This window comes from Salmo salar, chromosome ssa14 (genome assembly GCF_905237065.1).
Source record: "Salmo salar chromosome ssa14, Ssal_v3.1, whole genome shotgun sequence".
In the NCBI taxonomy this organism is placed as follows: Eukaryota; Metazoa; Chordata; class Actinopteri; order Salmoniformes; family Salmonidae; genus Salmo; species Salmo salar.
The window spans coordinates 86,134,205-86,156,096 of NC_059455.1; the positions used below are offsets into that span (position 1 = coordinate 86,134,205).

Below are 21,892 nucleotides of genomic sequence, written 5' to 3' on the forward strand. Positions count from 1 at the left end.
CAGGGGAGTGCAGGTGGCCCTAGACAGAGCAGGGGAGTGCAGGTGGCCCTAGACAGAGCAGGGGAGTGCAGGTGGCCCTAGACAGAGCAGGGGAGTGCAGGTGGCCCTAGACAGAGCAGGGGAGTGCAGGTGGCCCTAGACAGAGCAGGGGAGTGCAGGTGGCCCTAGACAGAGCAGGGGAGTGCAGGTGGCCCTAGACAGAGCAGGGGAGTGCAGGTGGCCCTAGACAGAGCAGGGGAGTGCAGGTGGCCCTAGACAGAGCAGGGGAGTGCAGGTGGCCCTAGACAGAGCAGGGGAGTGCAGGTGGCCCTAGACAGAGCAGGGGAGTGCAGGTGGCCCTAGACAGAGCAGGGGAGTGCAGGTGGCCTAGAGAGCGGATGGGGGCCTAGACAGAGCAGGGGAGTGCAGGTGGCCCTAGACAGAGCAGGGGAGTGCAGGTGGCCCTAGACAGAGCAGGGGAGTGCAGGTGGCCCTAGACAGCAGGGGAGTGCAGGTGGCCCTAGACAGAGCAGGGGAGTGCAGGTGGGCCTAGACAGAGCAGGGGAGTGCAGGTGGGCCTAGACAGAGCAAATATCTGGTGGTTGCAGCCCTATTCCACCCCATTATGTTAATATATTCATATATGCAAATACACCCAGTGTATTGATGCAAAACGGGCACATAGTATCTTTTTTATATAAAGAAAATTATATTACAAAATGTATATATGAGTGCATTCTAAGAAAGAAAAAATTTGACAAATTTAGTACTTAACCTCTCTAGGGTAGGTGGGACGAAATCGTCCCGCGCTATTCAACAGCCAGTGACGCATCAGAGCGGCAAATTTAAAACCACAAAATGTCATAATTCAAAGTTCTCAAACATATGACTATTTTACACCATTTGAAAGATAAGACTCTCGTTAATCTAACCACATTGTCCGATTTCAAAAAGGCTTTACAGCGAAAGCAAAACATTAGATTATCTTAGGAGAGTACATAGCCAGAGATAACCACACAGCCATTTTTCAAGCAAGCATATATGTCACAAAAACCAAAAACACAGCTAAATGCAGCACTAACCTTTGATGATCTTCATCAGATGACACTCCTAGGACATTATGTTATACAATACATGCATGTTTTGTTCAATCAAGTTTATATTTATATCAAAAACCAGCTTTTTACATTAGCATGTGATGTTCAGAACTAGCATACCCACCGCAAACTTCCGGTGAATTTACTAAATTACTCACGATTAACGTTCACAAAATACATAACAATTATTTTAAGAATTATAGATACAGAACTCCTTTATGCAATCACGGTGTCAGATTTTAAAATAGCTTTTTTGGTGAAAGCACATTTTGCAATATTCTGAGTAGATTGCCCGGCCATCACGGCTAGCTAATTTGACACCCACCAAGTTTGGCCCTCACCAAACTCAGATTTACTATAAGAAAAATTTGATTACCTTTGCTGTTCTTCGTCAGAATGCACTCCCAGGACTTCTACTTCAACAACGAATGTTGTTTTGGTTCTAAATAATCCATAGTTATATTGAAATAGCTCTTTTGTTCGTGCGTTCAGGTCACAATCCGAAGGGTGACGCACGAGCGCATTTCGTGACAAAAAATGTCAAAATATTCCATTACCGTACTTCGAAGCATGTCAAACGTTGTTTAAAATAAATTTTTATGCGATTTTTCTTGTAAAATAGCGATAATATTCCAACCGGGCGACGTTGTATTCATTCAAAGACTGAAAGAACAAAATGGAGAATTCACATGAACGCGCATCTCCAGTGTCACTGTCCCCAGGCAGGCCAGTAACAAACTCTGCTGCTGTTCTTTGCCCAGAGACTGCAGACATCTCATTACACTTTCTGGCGCCTTCTGAGAGCCAATGGAAGCCTAAGAAAATGTCACGTTACAGCACAGATGCTGTATTTTTGATAGAGAGGCTACAGAAGGACAACAAATTGTCAGACAGGGCACTTCCTGTATGGAAACTTCTCAGGTTTTGGCCTGCCATATGTTATACTCACAGACACCATTCAAACAGTTTTAGAAACGTTAGAGTGTTTTCTATCCAAATCTACTAATTATATCCATATTCTCGTTTCTGGGCAAGAGTAGTAACCAGTTTAACTTGTTTAAGCGCTGATCCCGTAATCGGGATCAACATCCAGCGAAAAATGAGAGCGCCGTAGTCATAACCAAATCTAATAATTTCTGTTTCTCAGACATAGGACTATTTTACACCGTTTTATAGATACACTTCTCCTGAATCGAACCACGTTGTCCGATTTTCAAAAAGGCTTTACAGCGAAAGCAAAACATTACATTATGTTAGGAGAGTACATCGTCAAAATAGCCACACCGTCATTTTCCGACCAACCACATGCATCACAAATAACCAAAACACAGCTAAATGAAGCACTAACCTTTGACAATCTTCATCAGATGACACTCCTAGGAAATCATGTTACACAATGCATGCATTCTTTTGTTCGATAAAGTTCATATTTATATTTAAAAACAGCATTTTTAAATCGGCGGGTGATGTTCAGAAGTTATTTTCCCTCAAATGCATCCGGTGAATCAGCGCTAAAATTTACAAAATTACTATTCTAAAACATTTTTCAAATGTAATATTGTCATTCAAAGAATTATAGATTAACATCTCGTGAATGCAACCGCATTGCCAGATTTAAAAATAACTTTACTGGGAAATCACACTTTGCAATAAACGAGGTGCTATGCTCAGAGAAATAGGCTAGGCGATACAGGTTAGCGCCATCTTGGAACCATCTAAAATCAAATATACTATTGTAAATATTCCCTTACCTTTGATTATCTTCATTAGAAGGCACTTCCAGGAATCCCAGGTCCACAACAAATGTAGTTTTGTTCGAAAAAGTTAATAATTTATGTCCCAATAGCTCCTTCTTGTTAGCACGTTCCGAAGGCTACTCAAAATGTACTGAAGCGCGCGGGACTTGTCGTCACGAATGTGCAAAAAATATATATTTACGTTCGTTCAAACATGTCAAACGTTGTATAACATAAATCTTTAGGGCCTTTTTCAACCAGAGCTTCAATAATATTCAAGGCGGACGATTGCATTGTCTTACTAAACGTTTCGGAACGAAGGGGTACCCATGGGCTCCCGCATCATAGTAGTAATGGCCCTCCCCCTATGACCAACTTTCCAAGCCTCTCTTTCGGTCAGTTTCTACCGGAGAAGACTCAAACCACTTTGTAAAGACTGTTGACATCTAGTGGAAGCCTTAGGAAGTGCTCAATGAATCCTAAGTGTTGAAGGTGATTCCACAAATCAGATTTCCACTTCCTGTTAGGATCTGTCTCGGGGTTTTGACTGCCATCTGAGTTCTGTTATACTCACAGACACCGTTCAAACAGTTTTAGAAACTTTAGAGTTTTCTATCCAAATCTACTAATTATATGCATATCCTAGCTTCTGAGTTTGAGTAGGAGGCCGTTTAAAATGGGCACGTATTTTTTTCAAAATTCACTGTAGCGCCCCCTATCCTTAACGTGCGTCAAGAGTTTAAATCGGGTACGTTTTTTTATCCAGCTGTGCAAATACTGCCCCCTAGCCCCAACAGGTTAAATCCCCACAAATCCCCAAACTCTATTCATTACTTGTCCGTGCCAATAAAATGTTTTATACTTAATGGATTTAAAACAAATTCAAACTGTCCAATTGTTGCATTCATTAGAATTGTTTTTAAACCTAACAATTTTTATGACGTCGCTAATTCTAACGTATTCCAACATTATGTTATGTTCATGTTTTTATGTTATTCCACTGCTGTGATGACGCCGTCTAAGCCTCGTGTTGACGTTCTCCTCAGGGGAAGGAGGAGATGCTGACCAGCATGCCGTTCGCCCGGCCGCAGGACTTGGGGCCGTCCGTTGCCATAGTAACCAAAGTGAACCGCATCCAGGACCAGTTGGTGAAAAAGCACGATGTGGAGCTGCACATGCACGTCACCCGCCTGGAGATCGCCCCGCAGATATACGGCATGTGAGTATCACCACCTGTGTTTGTGTGTCTGGGTCTAAGTGCATGTGCGTGTCTGTTCACTGTGCGTGTCTGTTCACTGTGCGTGTCTGTTCACTGTGCGTGTCTGTTCACTGTGCGTGTCTGTTCACTGTGCGTGTCTGTTCACTGTGCGTGTCTGTTCACTGTGCGTGTCTGTTCACTGTGCGTGCGTGTCTGTTCACTGTGCGTGCGTGTCTGTTCACTGTGCGTGCGTGTCTGTTCACTGTGCGTGCCTGTTTAATGTGCGTGCGTGCCTGTTTAATGTGCGTGCGTGTCTGTTTAATGTGCGTGCGTGTCTGTTTAATGTGCGTGTGGTGTGTATCCGTCTATCTGTAGTCGGTGTGTGTGTGAGCGTGTCTGTGTGTGTGTCAGTCTATCTCTAGTTGGTGTGTCCGTCCGTCTGTACGGCGTGTGTCCGTCCGTCTGTACGGCGTGTGTCCGTCCGTCTGTACGGCGTGTGTCCGTCCGTCCGTCTGTACGGCGTGTGTCCGTCCGTCCGTCTGTACGGCGTGTGTCCGTCCGTCCGTCCGTCTGTACGGCGTGCGTGTCCGTCCGTCCGTCCGTCTGTACGGCGTGCGTGTCCGTCCGTCCGTCCGTCTGTACGGCGTGCGTGTCCGTCCGTCCGTCCGTCTGTACGGCGTGCGTGTCCGTCCGTCCGTCTGTCTGTACGGCGTGCGTGTCCGTCCGTCCGTCTGTACGGCGTGCGTGTCCGTCCGTCCGTCTGTACGGGCGTGCGTGTCCGTCCGTCCGTCTGTACGGGCGTGCGTGTCCGTCCGTCCGTCTGTACGGGCGTGCGTGTCCGTCCGTCCGTCTGTACGGCGTGCGTGTCCGTCCGTCCGTCTGTACGGCGTGCGTGTCCGTCCGTCCGTCTGTACGGCGTGCGTGTCCGTCCGTCCGTCTGTACGGCGTGCGTGTCCGTCCGTCCGTCTGTACGGCGTGCGTCCGTCCGTCCGTCCGTCTGTACGGCGTGCGTCCGTCCGTCTGTACGGCGTGCGTGTCGGTCCGTGCGTGTCCGTCTGTACGGCGTGCGTGTCGGTCCGTGCGTGTCCGTCTGTACGGCGTGCGTGTCGGTCCGTGCGTGTCCGTCTGTACGGCGTGCGTGTCGGTCTGTACGGTGCGTGTCCGTCTGTACGGTGCGTGTCCGTCTGTACGGTGTGTGTGTGTCCGTCTGTACGGTGTGTGTGTGTCCGTCTGTATGGTGTATCTCTAGTCGGTGGATGCTTCTGTATAATGTGTGTGCCCGTGTGTGTGTGCGCGTCTTTATTGTGTGTGTATCCGTGTGTATCTCTAGTCGCTGGGTGCTTCTGTATAATGTGTGTGTGTGTGTGTATCCGTGTGTATCTCTAGTTGCTGGGTGCTTCTGTATAATGTGTGTGTGTGTGTGTATCCGTGTGTATCTCTAGTCGCTGGGTGCTTCTGTATAATGTGTGTGTATCCGTGTGCATCTCCAGTCGCTGGGTGCTTCTGTATAATGTGTGTGTATCCGTGTGTATCTCTAGTCGCTGGGTGCTTCTGTATAATGTGTGTGTGTGTGTGTATCCGTGTGTATCTCTAGTCGCTGGGTGCTTCTGTATAATGTGTGTGTATCCGTGTGTATCTCTAGTCGCTGGGTGCTTCTGTATAATGTGTGTGTATCCGTGTGTATCTCTAGTCGCTGGGTGCTTCTGTATAATGTGTGTGTGTGTGTGTGTGTGTGTGTGTGTGTCCGTGTGTATCTCTAGTCGCTGGGTGCTTCTGTATAATGTGTGTGTGTATCCGTGTGTATCTCTAGTCGCTGGGTGCTTCTGTATAATGTGTGTGTATCCGTGTGTATCTCTAGTCGCTGGGTGCTTCTGTATAATGTGTGTGTATCCGTGTGTATCTCTAGTCGCTGGGTGCTTCTGTATAATGTGTGTGTATCCGTGTGTATCTCTAGTCGCTGGGTGCTTCTGTATAATGTGTGTGTATCCGTGTGTATCTCTAGTCGCTGGGTGCTTCTGTATAATGTGTGTGTATCCGTGTGTATCTCTAGTCGCTGGGTGCTTCTGTATAATGTGTGTGTATCCGTGTGTATCTCTAGTTGCTGGGTGCTTCTGTATAATGTGTGTGTGTGTGTGTGTGTGTGTGTGTGTGTGTGTGTGTGTGTGTGTGTGTGTGTGTGTGTGTCCGTGTGTATCTCTAGTCGCTGGGTGCTTCTGTATAATGTGTGTGTATCCGTGTGTATCTCTAGTCGCTGGGTGCGTCTGCTGTTTGGCCGTGAGTTCCCCCTGCAGGACCTGCTGGTGGTCTGGGATGCTCTGTTTGCTGACAGCATCACTCTAGACCTGGTGGACTATGTCTTCGTTGCCATGCTGCTCTACATCAGAGACGCCTGTAAGGACCTCCCTCACTGCCCGTCAGTCAGCCAGTCTGTCAGTCAGCCAGTCTGTCAGTCAGCCAGTCAGCCAGCCAGTCTGTCAGTCAGCCAGCCAGTCTGTCAGTCAGCCAGCCAGCCAGTCTGTCAGTCTGTCAGCCAGTCTGTCTGTCAGCCAGTCTGTCAGTCAGCCAGTCTGTCAGTCAGCCAGTCTGTCAGCCAGTCTGTCAGTCAGCCAGTCTGTCAGTCAGCCAGTCTGTCAGTCAGCCAGTCTGTCAGTCAGCCAGTCTGTCAGCCAGCCAGTCTGTCAGTCAGCCAGTCTGTCAGTCAGCCAGCCAGTCTGTCAGTCAGCCAGCCAGTCTGTCAGTCAGCCAGCCAGTCTGTCAGTCAGCCAGCCAGTCTGTCAGTCAGCCAGCCAGTCTGTCAGTCAGCCAGCCAGTCTGTCAGTCAGCCAGCCAGTCTGTCAGTCAGCCAGCCAGTCTGTCAGCCAGTCTGTCAGTCTGTCAGCCAGTCTGTCAGCCAGTCAGCCAGTCTGTCAGTCAGCCAGTCTGTCAGTCAGCCAGTCTGTCAGTCAGCCAGTCTGTCAGTCAGCCAGTCTGTCAGTCAGCCAGTCTGTCAGTCAGCCAGTCTGTCAGACTGGCTGACTGACTGGCTGGCTGACAGACTGGCTGACAGACTGGCTGACAGACTGGCTGGCTGACTGGCTGGCTGACTGGCTGGCTGACAGACTGGCTGACAGACTGGCTGACAGACTGGCTGACAGACTGGCTGGCTGACTGGCTGGCTGACAGACTGGCTGACAGACTGGCTGACAGACTGGCTGACAGACTGGCTGGCAGACTGGCTGGCTGACAGACTGGCTGACAGGCTGGCTGACAGACTGGCTGACAGACTGGCTGACAGACTGGCTGACAGACTGGCTGACAGACTGGCTGACAGACTGGCTGACAGACTGGCTGACAGACAGACTGACAGACTGACAGACTGACAGACTGACAGACTGGCTGACAGACTGGCTGACTGACAGACTGGCTGACAGACTGGCTGACTGACAGACTGGCTGACAGACTGGCTGACAGGCTGGCAGACTGGCTGACTGGCAGACTGGCTGACTGGCAGACTGGCTGACTGGCAGACTGGCAGACTGGCTGACAGACAGACAGACAGACAGAGTCAGGCAGGCTGACTGGCTGACTGACTGACTGACTGGCTGACAGCTAGTCTGTCTGTCTGTCTGTCAGCTAGTCTGTCTGTCTGTCTGTCTGTCAGCTAGTCTGTCTGTCTGTCTGTCAGCTAGTCTGTCAGCCAGCCAGTCATTGAGCCCTGCTAACTGTTTGTGTTGTTTCCTGTCTGTCTCAGTGATAGCGAGTAACTTCCAGACCTGTCTGGGCCTTCTAATGCACTACCCACCTATAGGAGACATCCACACCCTACTACACAAGGCTCTGTTCCTCAGAGATCCCAAGGTAAGAACACACACACTACCCACCTATAGAAGACATCCACACCCTACTACACAAGGCTCTGTTCCTCAGAGATCCCAAGGTAAGAACACACACACTACCCACCTATAGGAGACATCCACACCCTACTACACAAGGCTCTGTTCCTCCGAGACCCCAAGGTAAGAACACACACACTACCCACCTATAGAAGACATCCACACCCTACTACACAAGGCTCTGTTCCTCCGAGACCCCAAGGTAAGAACACACACACTACCCACCTATAGGAGACATCCACACCCTACTACACAAGGCTCTGTTCCTCAGAGATCCCAAGGTAAGAACACACACACTACCCACCTATAGAAGACATCCACACCCTACTACACAAGGCTCTGTTCCTCCGAGACCCCAAGGTAAGAACACACACTACCCACCTATAGGAGACATCCACACCCTACTACACAAGGCTCTGTTCCTCAGAGACCCCAAGGTAAGAACACACACTACCCACCTATAGGAGACATCCACACCCTACTACACAAGGCTCTGTTCCTCAGAGATCCCAAGGTAAGAGCTCACACACACACTACCCACCTATAGAAGACATCCACACCCTACTACACAAGGCTCTGTTCCTCAGAGATCCCAAGGTAAGAACACACACACTACCCACCTATAGAAGACATCCACACCCTACTACACAAGGCTCTGTTCCTCAGAGATCCCAAGGTAAGAACACACACACTACCCACCTATAGGAGACATCCACACCCTACTACACAAGGCTCTGTTCCTCAGAGACCCCAAGGTAAGAACACACACACTACCCACCTATAGAAGACATCCACACCCTACTACACAAGGCTCTGTTCCTCCGAGACCCCAAGGTAAGAACACACACTACCCACCTATAGGAGACATCCACACCCTACTACACAAGGCTCTGTTCCTCAGAGACCCCAAGGTAAGAACACACACTACCCACCTATAGGAGACATCCACACCCTACTACACAAGGCTCTGTTCCTCAGAGATCCCAAGGTAAGAGCTCACACACACACTACCCACCTATAGAAGACATCCACACCCTACTACACAAGGCTCTGTTCCTCAGAGATCCCAAGGTAAGAACACACACACACTACCCACCTATAGAAGACATCCACACCCTACTACACAAGGCTCTGTTCCTCAGAGACCCCAAGGTAAGAGCTCACACACACACTACCCACCTATAGAAGACATCCACACCCTACTACACAAGGCTCTGTTCCTCAGAGACCCCAAGGTAAGAGCTCACACACACTACCCACCTATAGAAGACATCCACACCCTACTACACAAGGCTCTGTTCCTCAGAGATCCCAAGGTAAGAGCTCACACACACACTACCCACCTATAGAAGACATCCACACCCTACTACACAAGGCTCTGTTCCTCAGAGACCCCAAGGTAAGAACACACACACTACCCACCTATAGGAGACATCCACACCCTACTACACAAGGCTCTGTTCCTCCGAGACCCCAAGGTAAGAACACACACACTACCCACCTATAGAAGACATCCACACCCTACTACACAAGGCTCTGTTCCTCAGAGACCCCAAGGTAAGAGCTCACACACACACTACCCACCTATAGAAGACATCCACACCCTACTACACAAGGCTCTGTTCCTCCGAGACCCCAAGGTAAGAACACACACACACTACCCACCTATAGGAGACATCCACACCCTACTACACAAGGCTCTGTTCCTCCGAGACCCCAAGGTAAGAACACACACACTACCCACCTATAGGAGACATCCACACCCTACTACACAAGGCTCTGTTCCTCAGAGATCCCAAGGTAAGAGCTCACACACACTACCCACCTATAGAAGACATCCACACCCTACTACACAAGGCTCTGTTCCTCCGAGACCCCAAGGTAAGAGCTCACACACACTACCCACCTATAGAAGACATCCACACCCTACTACACAAGGCTCTGTTCCTCAGAGATCCCAAGGTAAGAACACACACACTACCCACCTATAGGAGACATCCACACCCTACTACACAAGGCTCTGTTCCTCAGAGATCCCAAGGTAAGAACACACACACTACCCACCTATAGAAGACATCCACACCCTACTACACAAGGCTCTGTTCCTCCGAGACCCCAAGGTAAGAGCTCACACATACACACACACACCTCTACTTAGTTGTTTTTCCACCCTGAAGGTGTGTGTTGAAGACAACAGGGTTGCTGCCCTGCGCTGAGAGTGTTCTGGTTTATGAGCTGTCCTGACTCCTGTCCCTTCACTGCCCAAATGACATCCAACCAACTTGACACAACTGTGGGAAGCATTGTAGTCAACATGGGCCAGCATCCCTGTGGAACGCTTTCAACACCTTTTAGAGTCCATGTCCTGAAGAATATAGTCTGTTCTGAGTACAAAATATTATGAAGGTGTTGGTAATGTTTTTGACTCTGTGTGTGTTGGCCTTCTAGTAGTCAATAAAGTAACCTTATTAGAGTGAAATAAATATGCTATAGGCAGCGCTGTGGCCGGGTCCACTCGGGTCCATCAGCTGTAGTTACATAGGCCAGAGACCTGACAACAATCAAACAAGACCTAACCCAGATGACAAGTTAGAATTTCAGAACCTGGTCCGGGTAATATCAGGTCCACCCGGACCCATGAAGACCTCTAGTTCGTAGTGTGGCATGACGCTGATATTCAGAGTAGTTGGCTCAACCACATGGCGATCTGGGACCATGTGAGACCGCCCACACAACAGTATTTTTCAGTGTCTCTATTTTATCACTATTTAAACTGAGCTGTATTCACTGTTGATGCCTTTTCCTTTAGAACAATCCTCGGCCGGCCAACTACCAGTTCCAACAGAATCTGGACTATTACAAGACCAGAGGGGCAGACCTTGTCAACAGCACCCGGTAAGCTTGTTTGCACACTCACACACACGAGCATGAGGGACAATGATCATAACAACCACACACTGTTGTTTCACAATATCTTGCTAAACTAACTCTCTTTCTTTTTTCTCTCTTTATATTTTTTTCTCTTTTTTTTCTCTTTTTTTTTCTCTCTCTTTTTTTCTCGCTCTTCCCCCTCAGTGCCAAGACGGCTCCTCTCAACATCAACAAAGTCTCCAGCAGCCTGCTCAGCTTTGGGAGGAAGCTCATCGCTCCCGCCATGTCAGGGGGTGTTGCCAGCGTTATCTCTCCAATCAACAGCGAGATTCGTTCTGCCCCCTCCCCCCTCACTGCAGCCCCCCAGGCCGAGCCCCTGTCCTCTGGCCACGCCCCCCTGCAGACACACTCCCAGTCCCAGCACCAGCGCCTACTGAAGTCTGAGAGCATGCCAGTCTACCTGAGCCAAGGTGAGGGTTGGGAACACACCCACACTCTTAATCTAACAGGTATACTAGGACGTTGATGCTCACACATCCATCCATACAGAATCTTAGAGAAGATTTTTTTATTTTATTTCAGCTTTATTTAACCAGGTAGGCCAGTTGAGAACAAGTTCTCATTTACAACTGCGACCTGGCCAAGATAAAGCAAAGCAGTGGAATAAACAAGCGCACAGTCAATAATACAATGGGGGGGAGGGGGAAAAGTCTATATACAGTGTGTGCAAATGGCATGAGGCGGTAAGGCAATAAATAGGCCATAGTAGCGAAGTAATTACAGTTTAGCAAATTAACACAGGAGTGATAGATGAGCAGATGATGGTGTGTAAGTAGTGATACTGGTGTGTAAAAGAGTAGAAAAGTAAATAAAAACAGTAAGGGGATGAGGTAGGTCCTAATCCAGGCACTTGTCATCTCCCGTCTGGATTATTGCAACTCGCTGTTGGCTGGGCTCCCTGCCTGTGCCATTAAACCCCTACAACTCATCCAGAACGCCGCAGCCCGTCTGGTGTTCAACCTTCCCAAGTTCTCTCACGTCACCCCGCTCCTCCGCTCTCTCCACTGGCTTCCAGTCGAAGCTCGCATCCGCTACAAGACCATGGTGCTTGCCTACGGAGCTGTGAGGGGAACGGCACCTCCGTACCTTCAGGCTCTGATCAGGCCCTACACCCAAACAAGGGCACTCCGTTCATCCACCTCTGGCCTGCTCGCCTCCCTACCTCTGAGGAAGCACAGTTCCCGCTCAGCCCAGTCAAAACTGTTCGCTGCTCTGGCACCCCAATGGTGGAACAAGCTCCCTCACGACGCCAGGACAGCGGAGTCAATCACCACCTTCCGGAGACACCTGAAACCCCACCTCTTCAAGGAATACCTGGGATAGGATAAAGTAATCCTTCTAACCCCCCCTTAAAAGATTTAGATGCACTATTGTAAATTGGGTGTTCCACTGGATATTATAGGTGAATGCACCAATTTGTAAGTCGCTCTGGATAAGAGCGTCTGCTAAATGACTAAAATGTAAATGTAGGTAGGTAGATTAATGTGCTATTTACAGATGAGCTATGTGCAGCTGCAGTGGTCGGTTAGCTGCTCAGATAGCTGATGTTTAAAGTTAGTTAGGGAAATGTAAGTCTCCAGCTTCAGCGATTTTTGAAATTCTTTCCAGTCACTGGCAGCAGAGAACTGGAAGGAAAGGCGGCCAAAGGACGTGTTGGCTTTGGGGATGAGAGCGCGTGCTACGGGTGGGTGTTGTTATCGTGACCAGTGAGCTGAGATAAGGTGGAGCTTATAGATGACCTGGAGCCAGTGGGTCTGGTGATGAATATGTAGTGAGGGCCAGCCAACAAGAGCATACAGGTCGCAGTGGTGGGTGGTATAAGGTGATTTGGTGACAAAACGGATGGCACTGTGATGGACTGCATCCAGTTTGCTGCGTTGAGTATTGGAAGCTATTTTATAAATGACATCGCCGAAGTCGAGGATCGGTAGGATAGTCAGTTTTACTAAGGTAAGTTTGGCGGCGTGAGTGAAGGAGGCTTTGTTGCGAAATAGGAAGCTGATTCTAGATTTGATTTTTGGATTGGAGATGTTTGATATGAGTCTGGAAGGAGAGTTGACAGTCTAGCCAGACACCTAGGTAGTTGTAGTTGTTCATGTATTCTAGGTCAGAACCGTCCAGAGTAGTGATGCTAGTCGGGCGGGCGGGTGCAGGCAGCGAACGGTTGAAAAGCATGCATGGCCCCATCACCATATATAATAGCAATAATCAATAATCAACTATGAAGTGCATGCACCCTTTTTTTCCAAACTTTTCCCACATTTTGTTACATTACAGCCTTATTCTAAAATTGATTAAATCATTTCCCCCCTCAATCTATACACAATATCCCATAATGACAAAGTAAAAACAGTTAAAGACATTTTTGCAAATTGTATAAAATAATACTGAAATCACATTTACGTAAGTATTCAGACCCTTCACTCAGTACTTTGTTGAAGCACCTTTGGCAGCGATTATAGCATTGAGTTTTCTTGGGTCTGACGCTACAAGCTTAGCACACTTGTATTTGAGGAGTTTCTCCCATTCTTCTCTGCAGATCCTCTCAAGCTCTGTCAGGTTGGATGGGGAGCGTTGCAGCACAGCTGTTTTCAGGTCTCTCCAGAGATGTTCAAACCTGGGCTTTGGCTGGGCCACTAAAGGACATTCAGAGACTTGTCCCGAAGCCACTCCTGAATTGTCTTGGCTGTGTGCTTACGGTCGTTGTTCTGTTGGAAGGTGAACCTTCGCCCCAGTCTGAGGTCCTGAGCGCTCTGGGGTAGGTTTTCATCAAGGACATGATGTTTGGCATTCAGGCCAAATAGTTAAATCTTGGTTTCATCAGACCAGAGAATCTTGTTTTTCATGGTCTGTGAGTCTAGGTGCCTTTTGGCAAACTCCAAGCGGGCTGTCAGGTGCCTTTTACTGAGGAGTGGCTTCCATCTGGTCACTCTACAATAAAGTCCTGATTGGTGGAGTGCTGCAGAGATGGTTGTCCTTCTGGAAGGTTATCACATCTCTACACAGTAACTCTGGAGCTCTGTCAGAGTGACCATCGAGTTCTTGGTCTCCTCCCTGACCAAGGCCCTTCTCCCCTGATTGCTCAGTTTGTCAGGGCGGCCAGCTCTAGGAAGAGTCTTGGTGGTTCCAAACTTCTTCCATTTAAGAATGATGGAGGCCACTGTGTTCTTGGGGACCTTCAGTTTGAGTCCACATGAATATACCACAGGTGGACTCCAAGTTGTAGAAACATTTCAAGAATGATCAATTAAACCAGGATGCGCCTGAGCTCAGTTTGAAGTCTCATAGCAAAGGGTCTGAATAATTATGTAAATAAGGTATTTCTGTTTTTTAATATTTAATACATTTGCAAATATTTGTGTGTAGATTGAGGAGGGGGGGGAGTAATTTAATACATTTTAGAATAAGGCTGTAACGTAACAAAATGTGGAAACATTCAAGGGGTCTGAATACTTTCCGAATATGTGACTATCTTTCACAGTTCAAAAGTTTGAGGTTACTTAGAAATGTCCTTGTTTTGCTTTTCTTTCAAAAACATTTTTTGTCCATTTAAAATAACATCAAATTGATCAGAAATACAGTGTTGACATTGTTAATGTTGTAAATGACTGTTGTAGCTGGAAACGGCAGATTTATTTTAATGGAATATCTACATAGGCGTACAGAGGCCCATTATCAGCAACCATCACACCCGTGTTCCAATGGCACGTTGTGTTAGCTAATCCAAGTTTATCATTTTAAAAGGCTAATTGATCATTAGAAAACCCTTTTGCAATTGTTAGCACAGCTGAAAACTGTCGTGCTGATTAAAGAAGAAATAGAACTGGCCTTCTTTAGACTAGATAAGTGTCTGGAGCATCAGCATTTGTGGGTTCGATTACAGGCTCAAAATGTCCAGAAACAAAGACATTTCTTCTGAAACTCGTCAGTCTATTCTTGTTCTGAGAAATGAAGGCTATTCCATGCGAGAAATTGCCAAGAAACTGAAGATCTCGTACAACGCTGTGTACTACTCCCTTCACAGAACAGCGCAAACTGTCTCTAACCAGAATAGAAAGAGGAGTGGGAGTCCCCGGTGCACAACTGAGCAGGGGGACAGCTTACATTAGTGTCTAGTTTGAGTAACAGAAGCCTCACAAGTCCTCAACTGGCAGCTTCATTAAATAGTACCGTAAAACACCAGTCTCAACTTCAGTGAAGAGGCGACTCCGGGATGCTGACCTTCTAAGCAGAGTTGCAAAGAAAAAGCCATATCTCTGTCCAGTGTCCTTTTGCCCATCTTAATCTTTATTTTTATTGGCCAGTCTGAGATGCCTAGAAGGCCAGCATCCCGGAGTCGTCTCTTCACTGTTGATGTTGAGACTGGTGTTTTGCGGGTACTATTTAATGAAGCTGCCAGTTGAGGACTTGTGAGGCGTCTGTTTCTCAAACTAGACACTCTAATGTACTTGTCCTCTTTCTCAGTTGTGCACCGGGGCTTCCCACTCCTTCTATTCTGGTTAGAGCCCGTCATTACCACGAGCCCATCCTCCCCAATTAAGGCGCCACCAACCTCCTGTGGTGTGCTCGAATGATAGACTCACCCTCCTATATGTTAGATGTAGTTTCAGGCGGAGTCTCTCGGGTCTCTCCACCCACATTTTCTCTGACACACAAGGTAACTGCTACCATAGCAACCGCTTGTGTGCATATGTGTGTTGCCGTGTTTTTGCGTCCCCTTTCAACAGTTTGTTTCAACCCTGATCTCTGAGCATCACAGCACTGCTGGCTTTGTAAAGTATTTTCCTCCTGGTTAATTTATCACCAAATCAAAGTTTATTTGTCACGTGCGCCGAATACAACAGGTGTAGACCTTACAGTGAAATGCTTACTCAGGCTCTAACCAATAGTGCAAAAAAAGGTGTGTGTAGGTAAGTAAAGAAATAAAACAACAGTAAAAAGACATTTGAAAATAAGAGTAGCAAGGCTATATACAGACACTGGTTAGTCAGGCTGATTGAGGTAGTATGTACATGTAGATATGGTTAAAGTGACTATGTATATATGATGAACAGAGAGTAGCAGAGCGTAAAAGAGGGGTTGGTGGGTGGTGGGTGGTGGGTGGTGGGACACAATGCAGATAACCCGGTTAGCCAATGTGCGGGAGCACTGGTTGGTCGGGCCAATTGAGGTAGTATGTACATGAATGTATAGTTAAAGTGACTATGCATATAAGATAAACAGAGAGTAGCAGTAGCGTAAAAAGAGGGGTGGGGGGGGGCACACAATGCAAATAGTCCGGGTAGTCATTTGATTACCTGTTCAGGAGTATGGCTTGGGGGTAAAAACTGTTGAGAAGCCTTTTTGTCCCAGACTTGGCACTCCGGTACCGCTTGCCATGCTGTAGTAGAGAGAACAGTCTGTGGCTGGTGTCTTTGACAATTTTTAGGGCCTTCCTCTGACACCGCCTGGTGTAGAGGTCCTGGATGGCAGGCAGCTGGTTCACACTGGTCTTAACCAATCACTGAAAGATGCAAGCCAGCAGAAGTGTGGTAGTCCAGAGTTGAGTAGTATAGTGCCTTCTTGGATGCATGTTATACCACTAGTCAACCAACAGCCGGAGCCAGAGAGGCTGGTTCTGACTCAAAACATTCTCCATCGCTGCAGTAAGTAGGTTGAACCTGAATACAGTCATCACGCACTCGTATGTTGAGGAGGTAAGAACAGGATTGAGGTTGGTGATAACTGGACTGGTTCATCGGTTCTCTCTGCTACTCACAGCCCTCATCTGTTTGTCTTTGTGTTCATCTTTTCTCTCTTTTTCAGGCCAAACCTCCAGGACAGTTGGCTCCTCCCCCAGCATAGAGAGTCTCTCTGGGGGACAGGGTCACAACACAGCGTCCCCGCCCCTTCCCGTCTCCAGGGGAAGTGACATCAGCACCTCGTCCCCACCCCTCTCAGCCACCAAGAAGGACTCCTTCTTCATCACTCGCTCCCACAGCAAGACCATGGGCAAGAAAGAGGCCGTGAGTATCTCTCTCTCTTTTCTCTTCCCCCTCTATCTTTCTCTGCAGGTCTCTTTCCTAGCTCATATTTCTCATTCTCTCTCATGCTCTCACACAGTTGTTCCCTCTGTGTTGTCAGGAGGAGGAGTTGGAGGCCCAGGTGTCCTTCCTGCAGGGTCAGATCAATGACCTAGAGGCCATGAGCAAGTACTGTGCCAAGATGATGAACACACACATTGGTAAGTTTACCTACCAATACATATATCAACATGCATATATTAACATGCACATTGAGTTTAACAACCCTGACGCATCAGTGGATAGATTGCAAATCCAGTATCAACACACGCATCTGTGAGGTTCCAATGATAGCCTGTGAGTTGAGCTATAACCACAATGATGTTTTGATCAATCTAGTGATCGAACCAGTAAACAGGTGTAATCAGTCGTTAAAACAAATGCTTTTGATTACTGCTGTATCAAATTGTGTTTGTCACATGCTTCAGTGAAAGTGAAATGCTTACTTACTGGCCCTTTTCCAACAAGGCAGAGTGAAAGATAAAATGACAAATGAAATAGAAATAGTGAGACGAGGAATAAAGAAACAGTGTCTGAATACCCATACTGGAGTCCTAAATAGTAGGCCGTTTGAGTATGCGAAAAAAATCAAGTAAACTTTAAATGCCGGATGTCATACTCATTTCAGCTTTGACAACAGTTAGATACGGGGCTGTGCTACTGTAATCAACAGCTGATCAGTTAGATACGGGGCTGTGCTACTGAAATCAACAGCTGATCTGTTAGATACGGGGGTGTGCTACTGTAATCAACAGCTGATCTGTTAGATACGGGGGTGTGCTACTGAAATCAACAGCTGATCAGTTAGATACGGGGGTGTGCTACTGAAATCAACAGCTGATCAGTTAGATACGGGGCTGTGCTACTGAAATCAACAGCTGATCAGTTAGATACGGGGCTGTGCTACTGAAATCAACAGCTGATCAGTTAGATACGGGGCTGTGCTACTGAAATCAACAGCTGATCAGTTAGATACGGGGCTGTGCTACTGAAATCAACAGCTGATCAGTTAGATACGGGGGTGTGCTACTGAAATCAACAGCTGATCAGTTAGATACGGGGCTGTGCTACTGAAATCAACAGCTGATCAGTTAGATACGGGGCTGTGCTACTGAAATCAACAGCTGATCTGTTAGATACGGGGCTGTGCTACTGAAATCAACAGCTGATCAGTTAGATACGGGGCTGTGCTACTGAAATCAACAGCTGATCTGTTAGATACGGGGGTGTGCTACTGAAATCAACAGCTGATCTGTTAGATACGGGGGTGTGCTACTGTAATCAACAGCTGATCTGTTAGATACGGGGGTGTGCTACTGAAATCAACAGCTGATCTGTTAGATACGGGGGTGTGCTACTGAAATCAACAGCTGATCTGTTAGATACGGGGGTGTGCTACTGAAATCAACAGCTGATCTGTTAGATACGGGGGTGCGCTACTGAAGTCAACGAATACAGGAAACTACGCAATCGCCAATGACGCAGTTTCAGTATGTAAAATATGTTTTATACTATGTGCATTTTTTAAAATCTAGTATGGTTTAAAAACCAGGATGTTCTACTTCTTTCAGCTCTTCTTCTAGTAGAATTCAATGCAGACTTTTCCACAATGCATTGGAAGAGCTGGGCTGCTGGCGAGCCATAGTTCTCTTCAGGTAGCCAGACAACAAAAGTCTACAGTTTTTGTTCTCCTAAAAATTATGTTACAGGTCTTTTTTCTATGTTTTTACCCCAAAGTGGATTTCTGTTTTCTCATTGAAAATTGTTTGTTCTCTTGGCAATCATCAGAGCTTTTAAACTAAATAATAAACCATGTTTTGATTTCTGAATGTATCGGCACCAGGGACTCATTCCCAATGATCGCTCCTTTAGTTTAGTATGTTACTGTCCAGCGGGTCTGAATTTGATTTCTGAATGTATCGGCACCAGGGACTCATTCCCAATGATCGCTCCTTTAGTTTAGTATGTTACTGTCCAGCGGGTCTGAATTTGATTTCTGAATGTATCGGCACCAGGGACTCATTCCCAATGATCACTCCTTTAGTTTAGTATGTTACTGTCCAGCGGGTCTGAATTTGATTTCTGAATGTATCGGCACCAGGGACTCATTCCCAATGATCGCTCCTTTAGTTTAGTATGTTACTGTCCAGCGGGTCTGAATTTGATTTCTGAATGTATCGGCACCAGGGACTCATTCCCAATGATCGCTCCTTTAGTTTAGTATGTTACTGTCCAGCGGGTCTGAATTTGCGCTGCACCTGACTGTCCATGTTTTTCTGTGCAATAGCATTTTGATTTGAAAAGTTTGTCTGTCTACTAGGCTATTTGGTTTTAATTCAGATATGTTACAACACTTTGGTTTCGCTAATAAATAGACTATGTTGAAATGGAACCAAATTCTGTTTCTCTCTTCAGTCCTTTTTAAATAGGATAGACAGTTGAAGTGGGAAGTTTACATACACCTTAGCCAAATACATTTCAACTCAGCTTTTCACAATTCCTGATTTAATCCTAGTAAAAATTCCCTGTCATAGGTCAGTTAGGATCACCACTTTATTTTAAGAATGTGAAATGTCAGAATAATAGTAGAGAGAATGATTTATTTCAGCTTTTATTTCGTTCATCACATTCCCAGTGGGTCAGAAGTTTACATGCACTCAATTAGTATTTGGTAGCATTGCCTTTAAATTGTTTAACTTGGGTCAAACGTTTCGGGTAGCCTTCCACAAGCTTCCTACAATAAGTTGGGTGACCTTTGGCCCATTCCTCCTGACAGAGCTTTGTGATGGCCACTCCAATACCTTGACTTTCTTGTCCTTAAGCCATTTTTCCACAACTTTGGAAGTATGCTTGGGGTCATTGTCCATTTGGAAGACCCATTTGCGACCAAGCTTTAACTTCTTGACTGATGTCTTGAGATGTTGCTTCAATATGTCCACATAGTTGCCCTCCCTCATGATGCCATCTATTTTGTGAAGTGCACCAGTCCCTCCTGCAGCAAAGCAACCCCCACAACATGATGCCGCGACCTCCGTGCTTCACAGTTGGGATGGTGTTCTTCGCCTTGCAAGCATCCCCCTTTTTACTCCAAACATAACGATGGTTATTATGGCCAAACAGTTCTCAGACCAGAGGACATTTCTCCAAAAAGTACGATCTTTGTCCCCATGTGCAGTTGCAAACCGTAGTCTGGCTTTTTTATGGCGGTTTTGGAGCAGTGGCTTCTTCCTTGCTGAGCAGCCTTTCAGGTTATGTCGATATAGGACTCGTTTTACTGTGGATATAGATACTTTTGTACCTGTTTCCTCCAGCATCTTCACAAGGTCCTTTGCTGTTGTTCTGGGATTGATTTGCACTTTTCGCACAAAAGTACGTTCATATCTAGGAGACAGAACGCGTCTCCTTCCTGAGCGGTATGACAGCTGCGTGGTCCCATGGTGTTTATACTTGCGTACTATTGTTTGTACAGATGAACGTGGTACCTTCAGAAATTGCTCCCAAGGATGAAGCAGACTTGTGGAGGTCTACAATCTTTTTCCTGAGGTCTTGGCTGATTTCTTTTGATTTTCCCATGATGTCAAGCAAAGAGGTACTGAGTTTGAAGGTAGGCCTTGAAATACATTCACAGGTACACTTCCAATTGACTCAAATGATGTCAATTGACTCAAATGATGTCAATTAGCCTATCAGAAGCTTCTAAAGCCATGACATAATTTTCTGGAATTATCCATTTTTCCAAACAATTGTTGGAAAAATGACTTGTCATGCACAAAGTAGATGTCCTAACCGACTTGCCAAATCTATAGTTTGTTGACAAGAAATTTGTGGGTTGGTTGAAAAACGAGTTTTAATGAATTTAACCTAAGCGTATATAAACTTCAGACTTCAACTGTATGAGCTGGATAAATGGGCTATGGTATAGGGCCAATGTGACAGCCTATAACTCCATTCCTATTCGATTGAGTTTACAGAAAGTAATCGAATTGGAAATTAGCTATTATCAGACTGGTTAATGCGACGCATGTCTGTTGAATATGCAAAAATTGAGCCGCACTCGGCCCCGCCCCACCTACTCAGCCAGTCAAGAGCCACTACTGTTTTGTGCCCTTGGCATACCCGCATACGTTTTACTAAACGGTGCGTGCTAAATAGTATGCGACAATGAATAGATGGTGTGTAGTACATTAGTATGGGTATATTCAGACAAACGGTGAATAACGAGTAAAAATAGCATGGCTATATACAGGGAGTAGCCGTACCAAGTCAATGTGTAGGGTTACGACTGTAATCTAACTAGACGAGGTGGGATCTTTTTGTCGGTAACAGTAATTATGCAAGAAATGGCATTGGAAATGCCTTAATGCGCAAATATTGATAGAATAATATGGAAGTAAACTTGGGAGGCACGCTTTGATATGTTATCTGGTCCTCCCACTACGACTCTGGAAAGGGTCTGTGCTATCCTTAATCTTGGGACGTCTCTACCCCCATTGAAGTTGACATATAAAATGGTTATGGTTTAGGGTAGGAATGTCCCAAGGATCCCGGGTAGCACTGACCCTCAGGAAAAGCATGCTTCAGATGAAATGCTTTATAACTTCACAGGGTGGTGAAAGTACAAGGTGATGATGCTCCTTTCCAATAAATATTGAGGGTCTTATTCTGGTGACATGATGATCGATGCTTGGCTGCTGTTTGACAGATACAAATATCGCTCTTATCCATAATAATCTCATGTAGGTAGCCTACCCGCACTGTATCTGCCAGCTGTAGGCTAGAGCGCATGTGCCAAGACCAGAGTGGGCACATTCACTGTACAACACAACAGTTTGTGACAAAACCATCAGTAAAGTTGAAAATGCGATGGAAACCCATTTAACTTGCATTTTTCATTCGGTACATGGGAATTTAATAGCAACAATTCGATGGAAACATTTCTGATGGGAAAATGCACATTGTTTTTATGCGTATTTTAGAATATTCAGCATGAAAATCGGTCACCAGTTGGATGGAAACC

General features: G+C 46.5%; 1 protein-coding gene across 2 annotated transcripts in view; it reads left to right on the forward strand.

The window, feature by feature from the left end:
• The window catches only part of LOC106570538 (TBC1 domain family member 5), a 43,277-nt gene that overhangs the window by 19,495 nt on the left and 1,890 nt on the right, over positions 1 to 21,892 (forward strand). For both annotated transcript variants that reach the window (XM_014142976.2, XM_045694906.1), the window contains 7 exons: positions 3,859 to 4,031; positions 6,259 to 6,401; positions 7,741 to 7,847; positions 10,692 to 10,777; positions 10,958 to 11,223; positions 16,619 to 16,818; positions 16,937 to 17,036. In XM_014142976.2, coding sequence (XP_013998451.1) covers positions 3,859 to 4,031; positions 6,259 to 6,401; positions 7,741 to 7,847; positions 10,692 to 10,777; positions 10,958 to 11,223; positions 16,619 to 16,818; positions 16,937 to 17,036 — 1,075 coding nt within the window. The remainder of the gene's footprint in view (positions 1 to 3,858; positions 4,032 to 6,258; positions 6,402 to 7,740; positions 7,848 to 10,691; positions 10,778 to 10,957; positions 11,224 to 16,618; positions 16,819 to 16,936; positions 17,037 to 21,892) is intronic.